At 33.3% G+C, this 25276-nt stretch overlaps 1 protein-coding gene across 4 annotated transcripts in view; it reads right to left on the bottom strand.

Moving 5' to 3' along the window:
- CEP95 (centrosomal protein 95) overlaps positions 1 to 25276 on the bottom strand; it is a 46497-nt gene that overhangs the window by 16914 nt on the left and 4307 nt on the right. For 2 of the 4 annotated variants that reach the window (XM_074260529.1, XM_074260531.1), the window contains exons 4-15: positions 22314 to 22424; positions 16893 to 17001; positions 11689 to 11804; positions 8885 to 8992; positions 7998 to 8197; positions 7715 to 7796; positions 7237 to 7266; positions 6203 to 6258; positions 5871 to 5992; positions 5535 to 5664; positions 3746 to 3869; positions 1953 to 2041 (exon numbers count right to left, since the gene is read on the bottom strand). In XM_074260529.1, the coding sequence (XP_074116630.1) occupies positions 1953 to 2041; positions 3746 to 3869; positions 5535 to 5664; positions 5871 to 5992; positions 6203 to 6258; positions 7237 to 7266; positions 7715 to 7796; positions 7998 to 8197; positions 8885 to 8992; positions 11689 to 11804; positions 16893 to 17001; positions 22314 to 22424 (1277 nt within the window). Of the gene's footprint in view, positions 1 to 1952; positions 2042 to 3745; positions 3870 to 5534; positions 5665 to 5870; positions 5993 to 6202; positions 6259 to 7236; positions 7267 to 7714; positions 7797 to 7997; positions 8198 to 8884; positions 8993 to 11688; positions 11805 to 16892; positions 17002 to 20663; positions 20796 to 22313; positions 22425 to 25276 lie in introns of those variants that run through there. The other 2 variants (XM_074260530.1, XM_074260532.1) reach the window with 2 other exon arrangements.

Genomic DNA, 25276 nt, shown 5'->3' with positions numbered 1-25276 from the left:
AAATCTATTGTTCTATTTCTTAGCCTGTTTATTTACCTCTCCCTGATTATTTAGCTTATTATTACCACTTTGTAATATAGTTTCAGATATGGTATAGCTAGGTGCATGGCCTGTTTAAATTTTTATCTTTTTTGACTTCTTAGCAGGCATTTGACAATACTACTCACTCTATCAGGTTCAATTTTCTATGTAAAAGATTCCTAGACCTATCTCTTCCTTGAGCTCCAGTTCACTCAATATCATCAAAAGTCTACTGAATACCTCTAATTTCAACACATTCAAAACAACTCATTATTCCTGCTCCCTTCCCCCAGCCATATCTCTTCATCCTAACTTTTCTATTTCTTTTACTGGTGCTATCAGCCTGCCAGCTAACAGACCTACAACCTTAAAATCTTCAAATCACTCTCTCTCACCCCATATATCTAATCCATGTACAAATCTAGTCAAATTTAGTTTCACAACATTTATTTTTATTTTTCCCCTCTCTGCTGATGAAACTAGCTAACTATTTTCAATTTAGGAGACTAACCTTTCTATAGAATGACATCTCTCAAATGGTCAGCTTCCAAGATTTTCCCCCAACCATATAAACTGGCACCCCATTCATAAATTAATTTTTATTATACATTATCTCTTTCTCCTTTTCTGCTTTCCTTCAGTGGTTCTTCTTTTTCTTCCTACTTCCTATCTGGAGGCATAGCCAAAGTTCAGTTCTTTTTTTTCCTCTTCCTCTAGGATTTATTTATATCATATCTATTATTCTGCTGACTTCCAAATCCATGTCTACCCTTTTTTATTTTCACTGTAGTCCCTTAAAGTATCTGTAGCCTCAAAGTATTCCCTATTTTAATACTTTGTTCAAAACAAAAACTCATCATTCCTAACTTGTTGCTCTCTTCCAAGTTCCCAGTTTCCTAGAAACTTTGAAATCATCTCTGGATGATGTAAAAAGAAGGAATGAGTCAATCCTATCAATGGCTTTCTTTTCCCCTTTTCTTCTATTAACCTAGTCCAGATATTGTAATCATCTCCCAAACAAATTACTACTAACAGAGTACCCTACCATACCTATCCAACTTGTTTTTATTAAAGCAAAGAACATTATGTTACATACAAGGCCAGAATACTAATTCTTCTGAACGCTTTCATGTCACATTGCTCTTCAATATCTTTTGATACTACAGCATCATTTAACCTTCCTATCACATCAAAGACCCAAGACAATATCCTCTCCATGCCTCCACAAACCTATTTAAATTTACTTCCAAATACAAATGCATTGGATCCAAACTGTTCATTTGTACATCATTTACTTATATGTGTCATATTCAGATGCAGTAGGATACTTTATTTTTGAAAAATTACCCCCCCAAAACCATGTTTATTCTTAGTTCTATATGTCAGTTTTGTTCATATCCAATTTCTGTCATAATACAATAATTTTCCTCACTCCAAAATGGCCTTATTCATTCTTTGTTAAGACTATAAGACCAAGCTTTTCTTAACTTTTTATCTCACATAGGGCTTAACTGTATGCTGAACAAGGACATTTAATCAATGTGTGGTGAACTGAAACAGAAATTGAAGACCCAATTTAAACTGCACTTCATTCAGGAAGCTTTCTTGACATTTTAGTCCACAATGATCTCTTTTCTGATCTCCCACTGTAGACTGTATGGGTATTACACATTTGTAATCAATTATGTCACATATTATTCTCTAATTTTTTCATGTGTATAAATGCTAACTGCTCAAAAGATTAAGTTTCATGAATGTAAGATTGTGTTGAGTACTTTTTTTAAAAATTGCATACAGTGCTGTACACACTGTAGGCATTCAATAAATAATGACTAAATTGCCTATCTTTGAATATAAAGAAGTCAGGTGCAAAAAATATAAAGTAAAGAGTACCAATCATAATTCTTCTTAAGTGTACGGCCATCACTTACCTTTGCTCGAAATCGTCGCAGATCTAATTCATTCTGTTTTTGTCTTCGTAATTTCTCCACTTGGAACTGTCTATCTTTCGTAGATAGCCCTGTAAATGACAAAGAAATATGATCTTAACATTTTCTTCAATAGAGGAAGTGGGATATATAAGGTTCTCTATTATGACCAAGGATTGTGATAACATAGATATGTACAATAACTCTTTTTACCAGAAATGTCATTAGGATGCCAAGCCTTTTGATTCAAGGAGGAAAAAATGGATCAATACATTGGACCCTAATCTTTTATGAACTCAGTTTAAATCTGTTTACATAGCTCCTTTGTGATGAACCTTGACCTCAGTGCAGGAGGCAAAAGAAAAAAGGGTTTCTTATCTGATTAGGGAGGAAAAGCATACTCCTAGAAGGGTCTGAACACTTGCAAAATAACACTTTTTTCATTCCTTTATGTCAGTTTCCTATAGGCTGCTTTTCAAAGCCTTTATTTCTGCTTATTTGTGCATTTATCTATCTGTTTTTGTATGCCATCCTGTGGTGAAAGTGTAGAATAGCAAACTTTAAAAAAAGAAACCCTAGAAATCTAAATATAGTGGGAATGGGTTACAAGAATTTTTATGCATGATGCATGTAAATAGAAAGAAAAGATTTAAGTTTATACTTCCCGTGAACACAACTTTAAAAGACCCTTAAAAACTCACAAATGATCCTCAAAAGTCAAAGAAAAAAAGAAATTGTCAAATATTTAATGTATATATTAGTGATTATTTATAATACAATGTAGTTATATCTTACATATAACATATGTCTGTTTAAAGATTCATTGCTATTTCATAAATTATCAGTGTGTACTTTTGTACAATGTTTGCTTTTACAACATCTATGGTCTCATATGTACCTATCTACATATCTATTTATATATATATATATGTGTGTGTGTGTGTGTGTGTGTGTGTGTGTGTGTGTGTGTGTGTGTGTGTGTGTGTGTGTACATGTATATTTTATGTCTCTCCTTAAGCAGAGAATGTAATTCCTAAGTACAGGTGCCTATGGGGAAAAAATCCAATCTCTTATTATTTATTTTTAGTGAAATTTCTGAAAATGGGATGCAAGTATATATATCTATATAGTTGAAAAATATGGTATAAAGGAGTGATGAGAATGTTAATACAGGAAGGTTTCCTGAAGACTAAGTTGAACCAACTTTTGGTATTTAATATTTTTATTTTCTCCCCGTTAAATGTAATTTTTACATTTGTTTTTAAAACTTTTAAAGTCAGATTATCTCCTTCTCACTCCCACCCTCCATTAAGAAAGCACATGTGAAGTTATGCAAAACGATTTCCATTAAGTCATATTATAAAAGAAAACAGACCCCCCCAAACGAATTTATTCAGCCTTTCCCCAATTGATGGGTATCCCCTCAATTTTCAATTCTTTGTCCAGAGAGCTGCTATACATATTTCTGAACACATATATCCTTTGTTGAACCAACTTTTGAAAGTGAAAGGCAGATAATCACTAAGAGGAGGAAAGAAGGTTGTTCTTAAGTATGTAGCCATCACTTACCTTTCTTAGTTTCTTAGACTGTATACTGGGGGTCTAAAATCTAGAACAAGCAACTAGATTTTCTATAAAACTGGCATCCTACTTTCATATGAAACAAGAATAGAACTAGTAGAAGATGTACTGAAGAAATCAGATGGAAACAGGACAGAACCATTTTAAATTTGATGAAGATTGTAGGAGATTGGACAATACTGTCATTCCAGAACTTATCTGGTTAAGACGTTTACCTGGGTAAGACTTCTTTAGCTGTTCGTTGATAGTGTTACTGCACAGAAAAGATACATCCTCCTCCTCATCATCTTTAATATCTTCTTTGCCTTTAGTTTTTGAACTGAGGGCATTTCTTAACATCTAATGAGAAATTCTTTTTTAGTATTTTAAATTTATCACATCAAAATAAAATAGAAAAAAGCTGGAATAAAGAGAAGCAAATCGTTGTAAAAGTTTTAATAAATAACATGGCTATTTAGGAATTAAAAACAAATATAAAATATTCACAGGTCCAATCAATGACATTTATTATGTGTTTCTAAGGATACAAAGATAAAAGTGAAAGTCTGCCCTCAATGAGCTTATATTTTAATAAGGGAAGACAAAATGCATATATGTCAATATGTACAAAATACACAAATATAAGGTAGGAATGTGGAAGGCCCTGGCTGCCAGAGGGAAAACCCTTACCCAGAAGATGAGGCTTGATTGAGTCATGAAAGCAACCATGAAAGCAATGCAAAGGAAGTGCATTCCAGACACAGGAAAAGGGAAGCAAAGGAATAAGAAACAGTAAAATGCATGTAATGTATATGAGAAACATAAGAAAACTAATTTGGCCAGAGAGAAAGTATTTTGTACTTGAGGCTGAAAAGACAGGATTGGGCTAGGATTTGAAGAGCTTTAAATGCCAAAGAGATTTGATCCTAGAAGTAACAGGGATATCAGAATTCCTTAAGTAGAGAGATGACAGGGTTAGATTCATGCTTTAGGAAAATTGGTGGCTGTGAGGATGATGAACTGGAGAGTAGAAGGCCTTGAGGCTAGAATACTAATTAGGAGGCTATGGTCCAGGTAAGAGAGGATGAGGGTTCAAGCTAGGGTGTGGGTGGAGAGGAAACTAAGAAAAAAAATATCCAAAACAACACTGGAGATAGGAACTCTAAGATTTGCTAAATAATTGGCTATAAGGGATTAAGAATGACACCAAGGCTTAGAATCTGGGTGACTGCAAGTAAGGTAATACCCTTTACAAAAAAACAGGGAAGATTACGGAGATTTGTAGGCAAATCCTGTTTTAAACAAGTTTTATTTAAGATGCCTAAGGGATCACAGTTTGAAATAACCAATAGGTAAATGGTGGTGCAAGACTGGAAATCTTTAGAGAAACCAGGAGTAGATACACAAATCCAGAAAGTCAGAGATGAAGACAAGGTCACCAATGAGACAAACACAGAAGAACAGAAAAGGACCTAGGACAGAGATTTGGGGTATATTAAAGTTATGGGGCGTAACATGGATGATAATCCAGTAAAACAGATTGAGAAATAACTGGTCAAAAAAGCTTATGTAAGTTTAATTTTTAAGTTACCTTAAATTAGGGCAATTAGTAAAGAATTTAACATCTTACATCAAAATCAAGCTAACAAGTTATCCTATTGTACAAATGTATGAATTAGCACTCTATGTGTTGTTCTAGTACAACTGTTCTCAGTTCAGGGAACTGAGAAGGCAATCAGATGGGTCTACTTGAGAATACTATGGCTTTGATTTAATTGTTCACTGTCATTTGTTATCTATATAGAGAATTTTTTTTTTTAAGTTTAATCTGCTACATGAGAGTACAGATAAGTAATTTTTAGGTATGTCATATTCTTTTTAACAGTTTAGTTCATAAAGAGCACTTTCCTGATTAATAATTACGACAAAATTTGTGTTTAAAGTCTGGCCTACTAAAGTCTTCATAAAATGTAATGCTTATGTAAGTGGCAGCCTGTCCTTTGAGGGGGGAAAACATCAACTTACTAAATCTAGTTCTTCTAGTTGGTGAGAGAGTTTCTCAGACATTAACTGCAATTCTTGCTCAGTCAATCTATGACTTGGTCTCTGGTTTAGAGGTAGCTCATCAGTGAGTAGATCACAGTTTTCTGTTCTGCTATAAAATATAATCAAAATGGATAAGTGATGTCACTTAAGTAAAACATCTACAGCATTTCAACAGGCTATATCAGGTTTAAAAAAAAATCACATAAGGTTTATAAGGCTTAATTCAATTAATATTTCCCTGATTCTTTAAATTCACAGGCCCCTCCTTTAATAAGTGTATAAATAGAATACTGAAATCTTCAGAAAATATATTACCTTTTTCCTTTAAAAAGTCCTTGTATCCTAGGATCGTATAAGTGAGACTGGGACATTGACAGCTTAATTTCTTCAGACAGGTGAGAAGTTGGGGAAAGTTTATCATCAATGCTATTGAGGCACTAACAGAAGCAGAAATTAACAGAAGTTAATTTGAAAAATTGCAGACACAGATACTACTCTTAAGAACTTCAAGGTATTATTTTGTAGTGGATAACCTCTTTATGGAGAGGTAAAGTCTCTTCATTCTCCAATACTATGAGAACTTGAAGGGAAAAAAAAAAGCAGTTTAGCAAAATTTATAGAAATTACATTTCCAAACATTCAGTTACCTTCATGCTGTAGTTCTGATCTTGTGTACTTGTTTCTGATGATAGCGTATCTCCAACTAGATGTAAAATGATAAATACTGTATAAGATTTATGATGCTCAATTGCAAAATCAAAGGAATAGTGTTTTATTTAATGAGACTTTCTGATTCAACAAGCCTTATATTCACAGGTCTTTGATATTGAAAACTAATATGCAAACATATTGATCAGAATTACATTTTTGTCCCCTTTTAGTTATCAGACACTAAAATAGCTAACTTCAAATTTCACATCTAGGGGGCAGCTAGGTGGCGCAGTGGATAGAGCACCAACCTTGAATTCAGGAGGATCCAAGTTCAAATCTGATCTCAGACAATTAACACTTCCTAGCTATATGACCCTGGGCAAGTCACTTAACTCCAGCCTCAGGGGGGGTAAAAAAATTTCACATCTTTGGCCTATAACTGCTTTGGAAAGAAACTAAATAAGGAAAAATATTTTTTGAAGATGCAAAATTTTTTTTTAAATGTTGAAACTTGTATAGCTCTATTCTTGAGGCTTCCTCCTTCTTCCTCAATGCTTTTGATTTGTAATATTGTTTTTATGCTTTTAATTATCACCTTTATATAGGTGATTCTCAGATCTTTTTATCATTAGGACTGAAATATTCCAGAACAATACTCCCAAATTTCCAGGTGCTTGCTAGGTATCCATTCTGGAAGTCTTATCAGCAACTCAATGTTTCAGTATACTCTAAATTAAATTCATCTTCCCCTAAAATATATCTCACCTTTCTCACATCCCTCTATCTAATAATGACATTAACAGCATTCTAGTACTAATATTCAAAACTTTAGTGTCATTTTTGATAACTATTTTCTCCTTCCATCTTCTAAATAGTGGCCAAGTCCTACCTTTATAATCTCTCAAATCTGTTCAAAACCTTTGTTGTTAATCTTTATTTTTCTATTCTCCCAATAACTGCCAAAATCATTATGGCCATTCTTTTAAGCAAGAAAGTCTTCAAATGAAAAAGATAGTTTTGAAATACTTACCAACAGGATCTTTTGGTGGATCCTCATGGCCTGTAGAATAATATGCAAAATTCTTAGCTTTATAACATGAGGCCCTCCACAACAATCTACCTCCAATCTACTCTCTTCCAGATCTATTGCAACTCTGTTCTCTTTTAACCATTCTATGTTCCAGCTAAAATGAACTACTAGTCATTTCCTAGTTTTTGTTCTGCCATCTTCTGCGTCCATAATCTAGTGTATGGTATGTATCTCTCTTCCATGCCTAGGAATTACTTCTTCCACATTTCTACTTAGTGAATTACTTCTTTTCCTTCAAGATTTATCTTAGTTACAATATTTTCCATTAAAGTCTTCCTTTATCCTTCTTGTGCAAGTGATTTTTTCCTCTCAAATATTCTTCAGTGTTGTACAGATTAAATAAAAAAATAAAAAAAAATCAGTTTTTCCATAATCAATTTCTAATGAAAAAGGAATGTAGAAGCATTCTGGTTCTTACCAAATTTGAGGTAGGGCTCGTGAAGCAGATCTGAGGTAGGACTCTGAATCCTTTCTGAAAATTGATCAAACAATTCTGTAAACTAAAGACCAAAAAGAAATTAAGACCAAGATCAACATTTCAAATTCAAGAATAAATATATCTTCTAATTCATGTGTTCATCTTATAACTTTCTTTACGAATAGAAAAAAAAAATAATCCATGAAAGTTCAAATCACAATAGACTATCTTAATCATTCACCATTTTACCCAATTAAAAAGAAAAAGCAACTTTTCCACTTACTGTAGGTCTTTCATGCTTTTCATCAACATTTATAGCTGAGGAATGACGGTATTCTTTTCCCATAGGGAAAGGTGCCGGAGGCTCAAGAGGTTGATATGGTGGCTGCAAAGGAATAGCTGAACGAATGGGCTCACCCAATTTTTTAGCATTTGGAGTCAGACTCTTGGAAGACATTTCTGTAGACGCAGATGCAGCTAATTCTTAAGAAAAATATTGAGAATGGTTCTATATCAATTACCTGAATAAAACATTAACATTCTACTTTCAATTGATGAAGGAAGGAGAGAATAATGTGTGTGTGTATGTATATATATATATATATATATATATATATATATATATATATATATATATATATATATATGTATATTCTATGTAAACCTGTTTTTGCAAAAAAAGTGATTTCAACACAACTATATATATATGACACATCAATATAACACAGAACACTGATTAGTTAGTAAATAGGAATGCTTTTACTGAAATTTAATAGCCATTTGAAAACTACCATTTGAAATAACATCAAATTAGAAAATAAAAATGTCTTAGGCAAAAAGTTTGCCTTAAAGGATTCTATATAATGCATAATCTCATATCATGCAACCTATATAAGGAAATTCTGAAATTAGTACCAAAATTAAGAGCAGTATTTATAAGAAGTATTGAATATGTGACAAAATTAAGAGCAAGTATTTATAAGTATTGAATATGTGAACTAAGAGAAAATATTATGATACACTCTTAGAACAATTCTGTATTGCTTTTCAAACACATGATCCTGAGTTAGGAAGACAACCAGTTATCACAATTTGAAGTTAAGGACTTGATATGTGTACTAGACAACCAGTTATCACAGTTTGAAGTTAAGGACTTGATATGGTACTTACTACTATCTGCTATGTAATTAGAATAACATGAGGTAGATTTCACAAAATCTTCCTCAGCCTCGGGTCCTTGGAAGGTTGAATCTCTTTCATTCTGTGATTCTTCAACTCCTAAAATAATTAATTCCAAATTATAAGTTTACAATTCTTAAAAGATTGTCATCATCAAACTAGAAACCAAGAGAAAAAATCCTGAAGGAAGCACATTTTCAGAAGGTTGTCTGTCAGCTTGACAACTTCAGTATGATTAATTACATGGTTAAGTTTGAAATGTTGGCTTTGATCATCAGACATAGCTCAAAAAGCTAGGAATAATAACATCTAAAAAGTTTTACACAAAGAAAACTAATCACCTGAATGATTTTTATATCTCATTAACTTCATTACAGCTTGTTTTAACAAGACATTATGGGCTTGTAGAAATTGTTATTAGATTTCTGTCCCTAGCCACAAAAAAAAAAAATATTGTTAATCTTCAATAGTTATTGAAGTCTAAAAATTCTATTTCTATTAATCTGGACAATGAAATTACCTGAATTTTCAAACAGCTATCAAGACATGAGCTAATATAAGGTTATCTGTTATACTAAATCATAACATGTCAACCTATAAGACTCTCTTCCTTTTCCATACCTACATCTTATCACTTTCCAATAAACTCTTAATTTCCACTAAATGCCCCTTAAACCCATTCTCTAAATGAAATGCATTCATAATTATGCTTTTGTATATAACAACTCATATAAAGCTCTTACTCTAAAACTCCACCTTAAAAAAACCATCACCACCTTTTTTAGGGAGCCACATATACTTTGGAATTCTCTGAATTTTTTATGTATTATAATTGTTTGTCAGGATTAAGTAATTTCCAGGTATGTGTGTATTTGCACTACCTCCTCAAAACAAAAGTAACTTTTTATTTTCAGTAACTTGAAATTAGGGGAATTTATATCTGGGAGGGGGTAATACTAGACACCAAGAACCAACATTCTAATCCATACTTTCCCATCTCTAATTTGCTCTAAATCTCCAAGGAAGAGAGGAAACAAAACAGAAGCTAATCTAGGTGTCACTGGATAGACTGAAAAGCATGACGACATAGTGGAAAGATTCAAATTTGAAGCCCTGTCCTGTTACTTAGTGCCCACGTAACTTTGACAAGTCACTAGTACAAATAAAGGGGCTAGATCAGATGACCTTTGAAGCTCCCTGAAGTTTATGATCTTAAGATATTAGCACTATCTCCTCATTTTCTTAAATAGAAGTTTAGGAAGGTAAAGGTGAGGTGCCTGGCCTGAGGTCATCCAGCTAATGTTGGAGCTGGGATTAAAATTAAATTATAGTACTGGTTTTCTATTATCTGTCCCCACAGCTTTTATTTTGTTACATAAGAGTATGGATAATCAATAAATATGAATGGCTAAGCCACCTCTTTTCCCCAAATAAGAAAATTTGGTAAACTTGCCAGAATCTTTCATGGTAAGATTTCGTTTATTTACATTTAAATTTTTGTCCTACTTCCTTAGTTACTGAACAATTTGTTATTATTACTTCTTTCATAGAAATACATTATCAGATAGATATATAGAAATTCCAACCATAATAACCAATCTATTTATATTTCAACATCTTTTTAAGATACATGATTTCATCAGTGTGAACACTCTAAAGCCTAATGAAGTTTCTAATCCTTTATACCTCAATAGTCAGGCTACTGTGGCCAAAGCAATTTATACCTAATGGCTACTCTCCTGTTGATGATTTTCTACTTTAGTTAAGTGAATCCTCAAGAAGACAAGAGATATGGTTTGCAGCTGGACCTCAATTCAAATCTTTTCCATCTTTTTAGAATTTACCAGAGCCAGTATTCCACTGGCCCTTAACAATCCTGAATTTACTCTAGGTAGTGATAATGCAACAAGCCAATTTAAAAGCTATATTATCTCATCTGATTCCTCAAAAATTCAGTGAGATATAGGTACTATATAGATATTACAGAAGAAGAAACAAGTTCAGAGAAATAAAATCAATTACTTGTGATCAGACAATTGGTAAATTAATCCAGAACAATGCTACATCCACTATGAATAGAGTTAACTCTTAAATATAGAGTAACTTCTTTGAAATCTTTCTCTTTGGAGATTAAATATTCAACTCTACCCTGTGTTTTTCAACTATGTATAACTTAGAATTTCCCACACAAAATCATTCTATGTGGTTATTTTGCCTAGTAGGTGTACATGCTAACTTACCCTACAGAACATATATTCCTAGAAGGTAGGGATTATTTTAATTTTTTGTCCTTGAAGCTTCATAGTGGTTGGCTTACAGTAGACACTTAAAATACTTGTTGATTGATTAAACATGTTCATTTTAGGAAATTTTGTGCAGAAAACATTTTTGGAAGTTGATTTATTTAAAACCATTCAGGAGATGGGAAATGAAATGACATTTGTATTATTAAGAATAAAAATAACTTAGTATTTTTCAAAGTACTTTTTTATAAATGCTTTGATTCTAGTGACTTGCCTAAAATCACAAAGAAATGCTAGAAGTTAACCCAGTTTTTCCAAGTCTATTTCTCTTCCCACTAATTCATTATTTTCCTTTTTACTCTGTATAGAAGGTACTAAATTATATTAGTTAACAATTCTGTTTACCAATTAAATGAAAAAAGTCAACTGTAATTTCATTCCTATGAATAAGTGATTTAAGTCTTTAAATTTAAATCCAAAGTATCTCTTACCCCTTTATAAATAGGCTGTAGTCTTACAATGTGATTATCATTTAAAATGTCAACTACTCACCAACTTTCCTTAAAGAAAATGTATGAGCTGTATCCCCAAGTCTAATCAATTCACCAGTGGACTCTGATCCATCTACTTCCCAAAATGGAACAAAAAACTCAGAAGATTGGGAAGACCTGAAAAAGATTCTTGATCAGTCACATTTAAGTCATTGCCTGTGTCAAAACCCAGAAGAGGATTTTTCCCCCCCAAGTTAGGGTTCCTCTATTATATAAAATATTACAATAATAGCACTGGTGGCCTCCAATCTTTGCAATTTTGTACTTCACTCTTTTGCTTATTTTGTTCTGTTTAATAAAGATTTCTTTGCCACCTTTACTCTCTGGCTCACCAGCTGGCAACAATTTTCAAACAAAGGCAATAGAATAAGTATGCCCATATAAGAATTTTCAAACTGTCTTGCAGTTAATAAAACATTTGCTGAACTGAATTTTAATAGGAAGGAAGCTTAAGGATCATTTGATCCAATCTTCTCATTTTATGGAGATGTAAATTGAAGACCAAAGCAGTAAAATGGCTTGCTCAATGTAGTGCACTTAAAAAGTTGACAATTTGGATTTTACTTTATAGTGATAACCTTTAATAATTTCCCCAAAATATTTATGTCTAAAAATCAGAAATCTTTCGAAAACATGATGAACTGTGAAGTATTTGGGAACCAGAAGATATCACAAAAAATCATTATTTTAGAAAACTAATATGTAAGTCAGAGGTCAAAAAATTGCTTGGGAAGATTTTAAGTCACTTATAAAAGAGTTTTAAAAATTTTAATTTATTTGTTTACCTAGATGTAAAACAATTTTATTTACACTTCTTTTTAAAACTTTTGAGTTCCAGATTTTTTTCCTTCCTCCCCATCTCCAGCCCTCTTTGAGAAGGCACACGTGAAATTATGCAAAACATTTCCATAAAAGTCATGTTGTGAAAGAAAATTTCTCCCCCCCAAAAAACCCTCCAGAATTTTTTTTCCAATATATTTCAATCTGTACTCAGATACAATCATTTCTTTCTCTGGGTATGGATAGCATTTTTCATCATGTCTTTCAAGATAATCATAGATCTCTGCATTGCTAAGAATAGCAAAATCATTTACAGCAGATCATCTTACAACACTGCTACTACTTTATACACCATATATTTCACTTTGAATTCAAGGATCCTTTCCAGGTTTTTCTGAGAGCATCCTGCTTACCATTTCTTCTCATAGAAAAATAATATTCCATATTGTTCTGTAAGAAATGACCAACAGGATAATTTCAGAAAGGTTTGGAGAGACATACATGAACTGATGCTGAGTAAAATGAGTAGGACCGGAGATCGTTGTATACTTCAATAACAATACTATATGATGATCAATTATGATGGATGTGGCTATTTTTAACAATGAGATGAACCAAATCAGTTCCAATAGAGCAGTAATGAACTGAACCAGCTACATGCAACAAAAGAACTATAGGAGATGACTATGAACCACTACATAGAATTCCCAATCCCTCTAATTTAGTCTGCCTGCATTTTGGATTTCTTTCACAGGCTAATTGTACACTATTTCAAAGTCCGATTCTTTTTGTACAGCAAAACAACTGTTTGGACATGTATACATATATTATATTTAATTTATACTTTAACATTAACATGTATTGGTCAACCTGCCATCTGGGAGGGGAAGGAGGGGGAAAATTAGAACAAAAGGTTTGGCAATTGTCAATGTTGTAAAATTACCCATGCATATATCTGGTAAATAAAAACTATTAAAATAAAAAAAAGAAAAGAAAGAAAAAAATATTCCATGATAATAACATATCAGAATTTATTTAGCCATTCCCCAATTGATGGGCATTTGCTCAAGTTTCCAATTCTTTGCTCTGAGAAAGAGTTACTATAAAATATTTTTGTACTTATAGGTCATAGGCCCTTTTCCCTTTTTTTTTTAAACCTCTTTCAGAATTATTCCTTGTAGTGGTATTGTTAGGTAAAAAGGATATGCATGATTTCAAAGCCCTTGGGTATAGATCATGTCTTGTAATCATTTATCAATTGGATAATGGCTTATTTTTTTAAAATAAATCTGGCTCAATTCCCTGTTTGAGAAATGAGACCTCAGCAGAGAAACTTTCTTCAAAATTCTTTTTATAATTACTATTGCTAACTGTATTTCCCATTTCTTTTCTCTCTTTTCATCCTGTCCCTCCTCAAGTGTTTTGCTACTCACCATTCCTTCTCTCAATATGTCCCCTCTTTTATCACCCTTCCCTCTTCCCATAATCCCTTCCCCTCCTAGTTTCCTGCAGGGTAAGATAGATTCCTATGCCTAAATTAAGTGTGTACATTTCATCTCCACTCACTTTCCTTATCCTCCTCTAGCTCTTCCTTGTCTTTTTTTTTTTTTTTTTTGGAGGGGGGGGAAGGGCTGAGGCAATTAGGGTTAAATGACTTGCCCAGGGTCACACCGCCAGGGAATATCTAAGACCAGATTTGAACTTGGGTCCTCCTGACTTCAGGGCTGGTGTTCTATTCACTACATCTTGCCTTTTTTATGGCAGATAATTTTCACCATTTCACCATTCCCTTTCTCATTCTCCCAGTACATTCCTTTCTCACTTATGTTTTTAGATATTATCCCTTCATATTCAACTCACACCTGTGTCCTCTGTAACTGCCATAATAGTGAGAAAGTTTTAATGAGTTACTAGTACTCGCATGAAGGAATGTAAATAGATAAATCTTATTTCTTTTTGCACCACTCTCAATTGTCTTCCCAATTTTTCCTTAATCTCTTAATTTTCAAAATTCCCCTTTGAGATCTTCCATGGGCCAAGCCCAATTCCTATTTTTTATTGGAGGCTTTGGATGTAGGAACTTTGACTTTGTTATCTTCTGAGTGTATGTTTTGATATTCCTTGTCAGCATAGTAATTTTCTATGGACAAAATATTTTCTATGGTCTCCTTATTGTCCTAGCCTATTACTTGGTTTTTAATTCTGTTAAAGTAGGGATCTATTTCCAGAGTTGAGGGGAACACCTTTCTCCCCTCCCCCTCAAGCTTCTGGGGTTTTGTGCAACTGTTTTCAGAGATCCTTCTGGGAACCTATCCACAAGCCTTAGAACTGTGTCTCTGCCCCTCTGTAGCTATAAGATCTAGTGTGCTCATTGACCCACACTTAACACCGTACACCAATATAAGGTGGTCAAAATGGGTTCATGATCTAGGCATAAAGAATAAGATTATAAATAAATTAGAAGAACATAAGATAGTTTACCTCTCAGGCCTGTGGAGGAGGAAGGAATTTGTGACCAAAGAACCAGAGATCATTATTGATCACAAAATAGAAAATTTTGATTATATTAAATTAAAAAACTTTTGTACAAATAAAACTAATGCAGACAAGATTAGAAGGGATGCAATAAACTGGGAAAACATTTTTATAGTCAAAGGTTCTGATAAAGGCCTCATATCCAAAATACATAAGAGAATTGACTCTCATTTATAAGAAACCAAGCCATTCTCTGATTGATAAATGGTCAAAGGATATGAACAGACAATTTTCAGATACAGAAATTGAAACAATTTCTAGTCAAATGAAAAGATGCTCTAAGCCATTATTAATCAGAGAAATGCAAATTAAGACAACTCTGAGATACTACTACACACCTCTTAGATTGGCTAGGATGACAGGAAAAAATAATGCTGAATGTGGAGGGGATATGGGAAAACTGGGACACTGATACATTGTTGGTGAAATTGTGAATATATCCAGACATTCTGGAGAGCAATTTGGAATTATGTCCAAAAAGTTATCAAATTATGCATACCCTTTGATCCAGCAGTGCTACTACTGGGCTTACATCTCAAAGAGATACTAAAGAAGGGAAAGGAATCTGTATGTGCAAAAATATTTGTGGCAGCCCTTTTTGTAGAGGCTAGAAACTGGAAATTGAATGGATGCCCATCAATTGGAGAATGGCTGAATAAACTGTGGTATATGAATGTTATGGAATATTATTGTTCTATAAGAAATGACCAGCAGGATAATTTCAGAGAGGCCTGAAGAGATTTACATGAACTGATGCTGAGTGAAATGAGCAGGACCAGGATATCATTATATACTTCAACAACAATACTCTATGATGATCAATTCTGATGGAAGTGGCCTTCTTCAACAATGAGATGAACCAAATCAGTTCCAATTGTTTAGTAATGAAGAGAATCAGCTACACCCAGTGAAAGAACTCCGGGAAATGAGTGTGAATCACAACATAGCATTTCCACTCTCTGTTTTTGTCCACTTGCATTTTTGATATCCTTCTCACATTAATTTTATCTTAGATTTCTAAGTCCGACTTTTCTTGTGCAGCAAAATAACTGTATGTATATGTATACATATATTGTATTTAACATATACATTAATATATTTTACATGTATTGGTCTACCTACCATCTGAGAAAGGGGGTGAGGGGAAGGAGGGGAAAAATTGGAACAGAAGGTTTTGCAAGGGTCAATGCTGAAAAATTACCCATGAATATATCTTGTAAATAAAAAGCTATAATAATAATTTTTTTAAAAATCTAGTGCTAAAGCAACAGAGTCCTTCCTCGGTACTAGTAAAAGAAAACTCCTATGAGCTGAGGCCTCCAGAAGCTGCCACTACCACCATTATCCAAGGCCACTCCTGGTTTGCTGGTTTCCCACCTTACTGATAGACCTTTTCTGCTGGCCTTCCAAGTCATTTTTGGTATCTCTGTACTAAGAGGACTAGAAACTGCCAGTAATGACACAGAGGCCCAATGCCCATTCTTGCAAGCACTGGGGCTGGGATAGCATTGGCAGACCCTGCTCAGGACTGCGAGCTAGACTCCCATTCTGATACTACAAACCTTTCTTGCTGATCTCCTAAGTTGTCTTCGGCTGGGATAATATTTTACTCTGGTTTTTTTGTATATGTTTTGACACTCTAAAATGTATTTAGAGTTATTATTTAAAGGAATTTGGAGTGGTTTGGGGAAGGCTTGGTGAGGCCCTCTCTTCACTCTGCCATCTTGGCTCTACCACCCACTTATAAAAGATTTTACAAAATTTTGAAGCATGGTAAATAATGTAACCTGTTTGAGTTAATTACTGTCATTCTGGAATATTATCATAAACAGCTATACCAAGTAAAAGGAAAAGTGAAACTTGTTATAAGTCAACAAAAACAAAGCCTACCTTCCAAATGATGTCATGGCCTGCGCTGGTTTGGATTCTCCAATTTTTTCTTCCAATTCTCTTGAAAATATAGCTTGAACTGATTCTTTAGCTACTCGGTCAATTTCAACTATTTAAAATACATTTTAAGAAATCCATGTAAATATCAGATTTGCTAAACCATAGAAATATATAAAGTATTAAAGTGTTTATTATACCTATACATATTCCCTGTAGAGATATACATAACAATTCCTCCCATGGCTTAATGAATTGTTATGACCAGAAAATAAACTTTCCTGTGGCTAACCCTCTGATGAGACCCTTTGTAAATTGTCCCTAGATAATATTAAAACAGATATATCCATTTCTTTTGCTAGATTTAAAGTGTTTCCAGACTGGTAGGACCTATCATAGTTGGTAGTACTCTGGCACCTATCATAAAATGGCACTGGAATAGGATGGTAAATAGGACAGAGACAAGATGAGTCAAGGCTGAAGCTTCTGTTATTCTATCACACTTCAAGTTAACTCTCAAGCTTTCCTTCAGGGATAGAAGTTTCTATTTTATTTTGTATTTAACCTGATGACAATCGATAAAGAATATCTTACAAAATATGGAAGAAAAGTAAAATTGTTTTCTGATAATTTAGTATTGTAGAATGTTACAAAAACCAAGAGAAAACATAAAAACTCTTCCCCTTTAATTTTTGAGTTCAAGAGGATTTATATGAAACATTAAAGCTCTGATTTATAATCCTGAGAGAAATGTAAATTGGAAATTATGTTTAATCAACATAATCAGACTTGTTTCTAGCTAAGGCCAGTTATGAATTAAATTTAATTAAGCTAGCTTTTTATTAGTAAGGTGTTAGAGAATTTAACTTCTCTCTTATAAGCCTAAGTCCCTTGTTTTATAAGATTTTTCCTTTTCTATGTGGGTTAAAATTCCCTGGCAGACCCAAAGACATGACATATAATAAAACCTACCTCTACATTCCAATGCACTCCCTTCCCCTATTTTCAGGATTGTGGAGACCTTCATGGCTCCAAACAGTAGGAATTTCTCCTAATTGCAACTGATAGCTAGCCAGGCGCCAAGACCCTGAAGCACCAGTGCTACAAAGTCCTGAGCTACAAGGTGCTGGGGCAGATAGTTCTGCAGCACCAATAGAGCCAAAAGCAGGGAAGCAACACTGTGACACCAGCAGAGCCAATTATGGGGGCAGACAATCCTGTACCATTAGAGCTGAAAACCCCTAAAGAGTCAGTCTAAAGAAGTAACAGAGGGAGCAGGATAGTACAATAAGCCAGAACACCTTAGGGAGGGGGCAAGGGGAGAGGTGAGAGGGAAGAAGAGATGATGACAGAGCTCTGCAACACTCTATTAAGTACAAAACCCCTTTGGGGCCAGTTCTGATCATACACAAGTTAGGTGAGGCAGAGATCTCATCAAATTGTGAATTGCTCAGCATGGAAGAAGATGGAGATACTTTGAGATCCAGTCCCAAAGTAAACAACCAGAGGGAAGTCGGAAAGTTGAGGGATAGGGAAAAGAAGAAAAAAATTGAATCAGTACTAAAGATTTCAGAAAGGAAAAAACTCACACTTAAAGTTATCAAAAAGGAAATCAATAAAGTGATACGACCTCCAGATTTAGTAAATGAGTTCAGTCATCTATGAGCAAATACTTCAAGACAAAAGAAAATGAGCTAACACTTGATGAGACACAGACGTATGGAACCATTAACACTGTTCCTGACCGATTTAAAAGAGAAATGAAAATTATGAGAGCAGAATTTATTGACTGCATAGCAAAAATAATTAGCAGAAGAGAAAAACTAGAATCTGCAATGGCAATCCTCACCATATAAATGAAAGAGGGAATAATATATTGAGAATGCAAATATGAAGGGTAATTTAGGAGGAGCAAAAATCATTAACTTGAAAATATGCTCACTTTGTAAGCAAAACATACTATTTCAAAGAGATGATGAGTAGAAACAATCTAATGATTATAGGTTTTGCAGAAGACTACAACAGGGCAAAAAATACCTCAACACCTTATTGCAGGAAATAATGGGAAGAGAATTTCTGAACATAGAAAATGAAATCCAAACTGAAACAATACATAGATAGCCTCCAGGAAAAAAATTTCTAGGTTGCAAACTCCAAGAAACAGTGATTAAATTTAACAATTCCAATTCATAATCAATAATAAAGAGGAATCTTATATTTTTGATATTTTCCATCAATTTTAAGATGGCAAAAATGGGATCAATTCTTGAATTCCTGCATAACTGTATTTGCTCACATCAAACAGAGCTTCTTCAATTCATACATAGATAAGAATACTTGTATTTCAATCTCATCTTCTCTTGGTCCCCCCTTCTTTTAATTATTAAAAAGTGTGGGCTTTTTTTTTTTTTTGGTATCTTCTCCTTTAGCTATCTTATAAAATAGATCCTTCAGCATCTTCACAATTATATCTTAGATCTGTCAGCGTCTTCACAATTATATCTCCTTGAATTCATATATGTATGTGTAACTGATCTAAATCCAATTAGTTTTTCCTCTTGTATCATACTTTAATAGAATGTTTTTGCTATTGAAAGTACTCATCTCTGGCTTGGTATATCAATGATAAGTCAGATGAGAGTTCAAGACACAAAGTAAATAAAACATTACCCTTAAAAAAGGGTAATGACGCTTTTTTGAGGGTAATTCATATATATATATATATATATATATATATATATATATATATATATATATATATATATATATATATATATATATATATATATGAAAGCAAGAAATTTAAATAACCGTTTCCTGTAAATACCTATTAAGCAAGTTAAGCATTTTGTATCTAAAGTACATATTAAATATGAAATACAAGGTTAATTTTATAACAAAGCAATGTGATAAGGAAAACCAATATATGTTTATTTATAATGTTCAGTCAGTGAAATAATATTCAGTCATTCTAAAGCTCTTCATCCATATTAGTATCTATTCTGTCAATATCCACTAGTTTACATGACTAAATCTTCATCCAAGTGAAGTTGACTTTGTATCATTTCTAGCTGCATATAGTTCTATCATTTGTGGAATTGGAGTCAACAGAATAGAAGGTAGTTTTCCTTCATCAAGTTTCTGTACCACAATTTTACTTGTGTAATTTTTTTTTTTAAATTTGGAGTACCAAATACTCTATGCCTAGCTGCATATCTATATGAATTTCCTTCACATTTATTAGACAATAAAAGCTTTTAACTCTGGAAAAAAAATTTTTAAGTCTATGGAATCTATCAGAGACTTTGTCTTTTTGATCAACTTAAAAAAAAAATTCAATCAATGAAAATCTACCTCTTCTCCCCCTTACCACACTCTTTACCCTTTAAGGACAAAAACTGTTATATACACATAAAAGTCAAGCAAAATAAATCCTTCCTTTGGCCTGGACCAGTTCACAATCCACTAACCATGCATTAAATGTAACTTTTCCCACAGTCTTTCCCATGTAGATCATTTTCCTATAAACTCTGGATGTGAGTAAAATTTCAGAGTTGTTTTTAATTAGTATTTCTCTATTTATTTGAAATGTATGTATTCATATGGCAACTGATAGCTTGGATTTCTTCCTCTGAAAATTGCCTGTTCAAAATTTTTGACCACTTGTTAATTAGGGAATGACTCAATCATGTAAATTTGAATAAAGCTAGGAATTTTAGCTACATTATCAGTACAATTTTAAAAATTTATGCAATTAAAAATTTTTCATTTTACCTCCTGTGACTCTTTCTTGTTTAGTCATAAACTCTTCTATAGATGATATAGAGATAATATCTTCCTTGTTCCTCTAATTTGATTATGATGTCACCCTTTATGTCTAAATCATGGACTCATTTGGAGCTTATCCTAGAATATATTGTGAGAAGTTAGTCTATACTTGATTTTCTGTCAGACTGCTTTCTGCTTTTCTTAATAGATTTCATTGAATAATGAATTCTTACCCTAATGGCTAACATCTTTGGGTTTTTCAAATAAAAGGCTATTGTGCTTATGTGTTTCTATATATTGTATATCTAATTTTTCCAATGCCTAACATTTCTTAACAGTATAAAATCGTTTTGATGATTATTGTTTTATGCTATAATTTAAGATCTGGGGGCAGCTAGGTAGGTAGCACAGTGGATAGAGCACCAACCCTGAAGTCAGGAAGACCTGAGTTTAAATGTGCCTTAGACACTTAACACTTCCTAGCTGTGTGACCCTGGGCAAGTCCCTTAACCCCAATTGCGTCAGCGGGAAAAAAAACTGATACTACTAGACCTCCTTTCCCCAAATTTTTTAAATTGATTCTCTTGAAATTCTTTACCTTTTGTTGCTCCAGATAAATTTTTCTCATTCTTTTAAAAAGCACTATAAAGTAATCCTTCATGTCTAATTCAAAAGGCCCTATATAAAAGCAGATTAATTTAGATAGTATTGTTATTTTTATTATTCAGTCATTTTAGTTGTGTCCTACCCCTACATCTGGTGGATTTTCTTCGCAAAGATAGTAAAGTAGTTTATCATTTCCTTCTCCAACTCATTTTACAGATGAGGAACTGAGATAAACAAAATTAAATGATTTGGGTAGGGTCAACAAAGCTAGTAAGAGTCTGATGTGAACTCAGGAAGATGAGTTTTCCTGATTTTTGTTTGGCCCAATACTCTACTTATTATGCCACTTAGTTCCCCGCCCCCAGCTTAGCCTACCCATAATTAATTAATATTTCTGCAATTATCTAGAACTTTCATTTCTGTAAGAAAGTTTTTTTGGTAGTTATATCTGTATTGTTCCTTTGTATATCTTAACAATTACACTCCTAAGTAATTTATAAGTTATAGAATTTTTCTATCTCTTCCTGAGGGATTTTGTTGGTAGGTTATAGAAATTCTGATGACTTATGGGAGTTTATTTTATTCTTGCTATAGAGATTTAACCACCCCTCGAAACCTGGTTGGCGAATATGACTGAAACAGGAAGTGAGTTTCAGGCATCACCCTGAACTAGTTTCAAGCCAATATTAGTCACTGACAGAAAAGGTATAGGAAATCCACTTGAAAGAAATTTTGTAGAGCAATTTTAAACTAAAATACTAAAGGATCACAAGCAGTAAATGAAACCTGCTTAATAAAATGACCAAAAACTATTATATATTTTGTTAGTTTTGAGAAGTCATTTAAGAAACCTTTAGATAACAGGATTAAGATTGTCAAATATTATAAGGATAGGCTAATGGTGTTCCAAGTATTCAGGACAAATTCATAATAGTATGATCTAGTTAGAAAATCATAGAACATTATAGATCACTAAGTTCAAACCTCTTATTCTACCCACAGCAAACAATGAGTTCAAAATAAAACCAAACTTTCAATTTAAAAACTCACCTTTTTCCTGAGAGGATGCCTCACTATATTCTGTAAGGTACTCCAACAATCCATCAAATATTTCTAAGAGATTTTTAATAGACTCCTTATTTCCTCTAACAACATTTTCTCCTAAATACAAAATAGAATATTTTAAAATATCTTCATTAATGTAAAATACACATTTTTCAAATGGACATACCTGGATAAAAAGATTCAAAAATAGGGGATCCTAAATTAATCTAGTAGAAACCTGGACACTGGAATATTATTATATAGAAGAAAAAAACTTTTAAATGCTCTATCATGTCATCATTTAGCTCTTTAAGAATAGAAAGGGTTTTTTGCCTTTCTCTGTAATCCCAGTGATTAAAAATATTTGGTAAATATCAAGTGCTATATAAATGCTTCCTGATAAACATTTATTAGCATTTTGTTTTAAATATTTATTTTTAATCATTTTATATCTCAGTACACTATTCCCACTTTTCTCAGATAGCTCTCAAGAGAGCTATCCTTTATAACAAAGAAGATAAAATGCAGTGCAGTAAAAACTATTATATTAACCATGTCTAACATTATAACCAGTGTTTCATATCCTTCACCCCCCCATGTTAGCAAAGAGAAAAGTGCATTCATATTTCTTGTCATTATAACTACTCAGAATTTTTTTTCAATTTATGTTGCTGTTTTTTTTTTTTCTTTTCCATTTATACCAGTGGTCCTCAAACTTTTTAAATAGGGGGCCAGTTCACTGTCCCTCAGACTGTTGGAAGGCCGGACTATAATAAAAACAAAAACTCACCCTCTGTCTCCACCCCTCAGCCCATCTGCCATAACCTGGCAGGCCGAATAAATGTCCTTGAAGGCCACATCTGGCCTGTGGGCCATAGTTTGAGAATCCCTGAATTACAGTTGTAATTATGTACATAACTTTTCTGACTCTGCTTATTTCACTCTGCAGCCAGTTTAGAGAAGTTTTCTCAAGCTTCTGTTTTCTTCATATTCATCTTTTTCTCAATACATTTATGCTCATTTAGTCAAGATTCATCTTATTTTTAAACAATAGGCTGTAATATTACACCCTCTAATAATATTTTCATAAACATTTCAACTAATTTTTAATAGAGGAAGATAATCTACTTGAATGTATAAGTCCCTACCTGAATGCAGTTACTATATCTTTGTTCAGGAAATATTTGTTGAGCTAGAGCCTGGTGTTAACAGGCAACTGGGGTTAAGTGACTTGCTAAGTATCATACAGCCAGGAAGGCCAGGTTTGAACTCAGATCTTCCTGACTTCAAGGCTGGTACTCTATTCACTGTGCCACCCACCTGCCCCGGATTATATGAGTTAATGGATATAAAATACCATATAAATATTTACTATATAAATATTATTGGATATGAAAGATAAGAATTTCATATGCTTATTTCTCCAATTACTGTTTAATAGTCCACTTTTTGCTAATCAGGTGAGCAGAAACATGCAAAGAAACTGGAGAATTCTCTTAATCAAAATTGGTCCTCACAGACTTTACAGCAGGGGTTTTCAACTGGGGCCTACAGGCCAGATGCGGCCCACCGGGTTATGGCAAATGGGCTGAGGGTCGGAGACAGAGTGTGAGTTTTTGTTTTTACTATAGTCCAGCCCTCCATTAGTCTGAGGGACAGTGAACTGGCTCCCTATTTAAAAAGTTTGAGGGGGCAGCTAGGTGGCACAGTGGATAGAGCACCAGCCTTGAATTCAGGAGGACCCGAGTTCAAATCTGGTCTCAGACACTTAACACTTCCTAGTTGTGTGGCCCTGGGCAAGTCACTTAACCCCAGCCTCAAAAAAAAAAAAAAGTTTGAGGACCACTGCTTTACAGCATTGGCAATGCAATGCACTTAAGATCTTAAGAAAAATACATCACTTATGTGTAAAGATCCTCTTCACTTTGCTGCCTCAGTATTGTCAGTAGTACAAAACATGAAGAGAAACAATATTTGAAGTTTTGGTTTTGAGAGAATTCACTTATCTACTAATAATTAAAATGAATAATAAAGCTGTATTTAGTACCATTCAAATAGGTTACATAGAAAGCTTTTTTGGTAGTAAAGAACATCAGATAATGACTTATTTACACATTTACACAAAAATTTAATGCTCAAAGAACTCCTGAGATCAAAGCTTAAACAAATGAGTAAAAAAAGTGAACATTCAATAAAACAGAAATTGTATGGTTTTCATTGCCTATCAAGGTATACAACTGTAAGTTAAGATGTCTGTGGTTTTCCAGGGTGAAGAAGAATTTAGTTGTCCAGCATTCCATACTGTGAACTATAATTTCTGTCTGAATTCAGTTCCCTTTAATTCTGGTCCCAATTTCCTCATCTGAAGGATGCAGAAGCCAGTTCTAACTATACCTAAAAGAACTGCAACCTTAAAACCATGTCATACTAAAATATTCAAAAGTTTGACCACAATCTGTTTGGCATTCTTGTTCATCATCTGCCTTTCCAGGCTTATCTCCTATAACTCCCCTATTGGAAAACCAAATGGATTAGACCTACTTTTTGCTCTTGGACACACCACAAACTTTCCAATCTTTTTGGCTTGGCTCACAATATCTTCTAATTCCTTCTTTTTCTCTTTTCTAGTAGAATTTCTACAATTGAATGTCACTTCTATGAAGTATTCCTACTTTCTTCTTCAAACTCCCTTAAGAAACATTACCCTTTAAGACTTATAAAACCTTTACTTTGAATTTCCTAAATGCATTTATGTAGTGTTATATATGTATAAATGTATGTGTGTATGCATATATGTATTCATAATAATATAGTTATTTGCCTTAGTGTCTTATCTCCTCCTATGTCTGTAAGATCCAAAAGGGCAGGAAGTTATTTCTTTTTAATTTACTCTGATTCCTAACAAGGAAGTGCTTAAAGTACCAGGAGCTTAACATTTGAATGAATATAAACAAAATGAAAGAAAATAA

This window comes from Sminthopsis crassicaudata, chromosome 4, assembly GCF_048593235.1.
Source record: "Sminthopsis crassicaudata isolate SCR6 chromosome 4, ASM4859323v1, whole genome shotgun sequence".
Classification (NCBI taxonomy): Eukaryota; Metazoa; Chordata; class Mammalia; order Dasyuromorphia; family Dasyuridae; genus Sminthopsis; species Sminthopsis crassicaudata.
The sequence above is the reverse complement of the archived record's forward strand: the minus strand, read 5'-3'. Positions and strand labels throughout refer to the sequence as shown.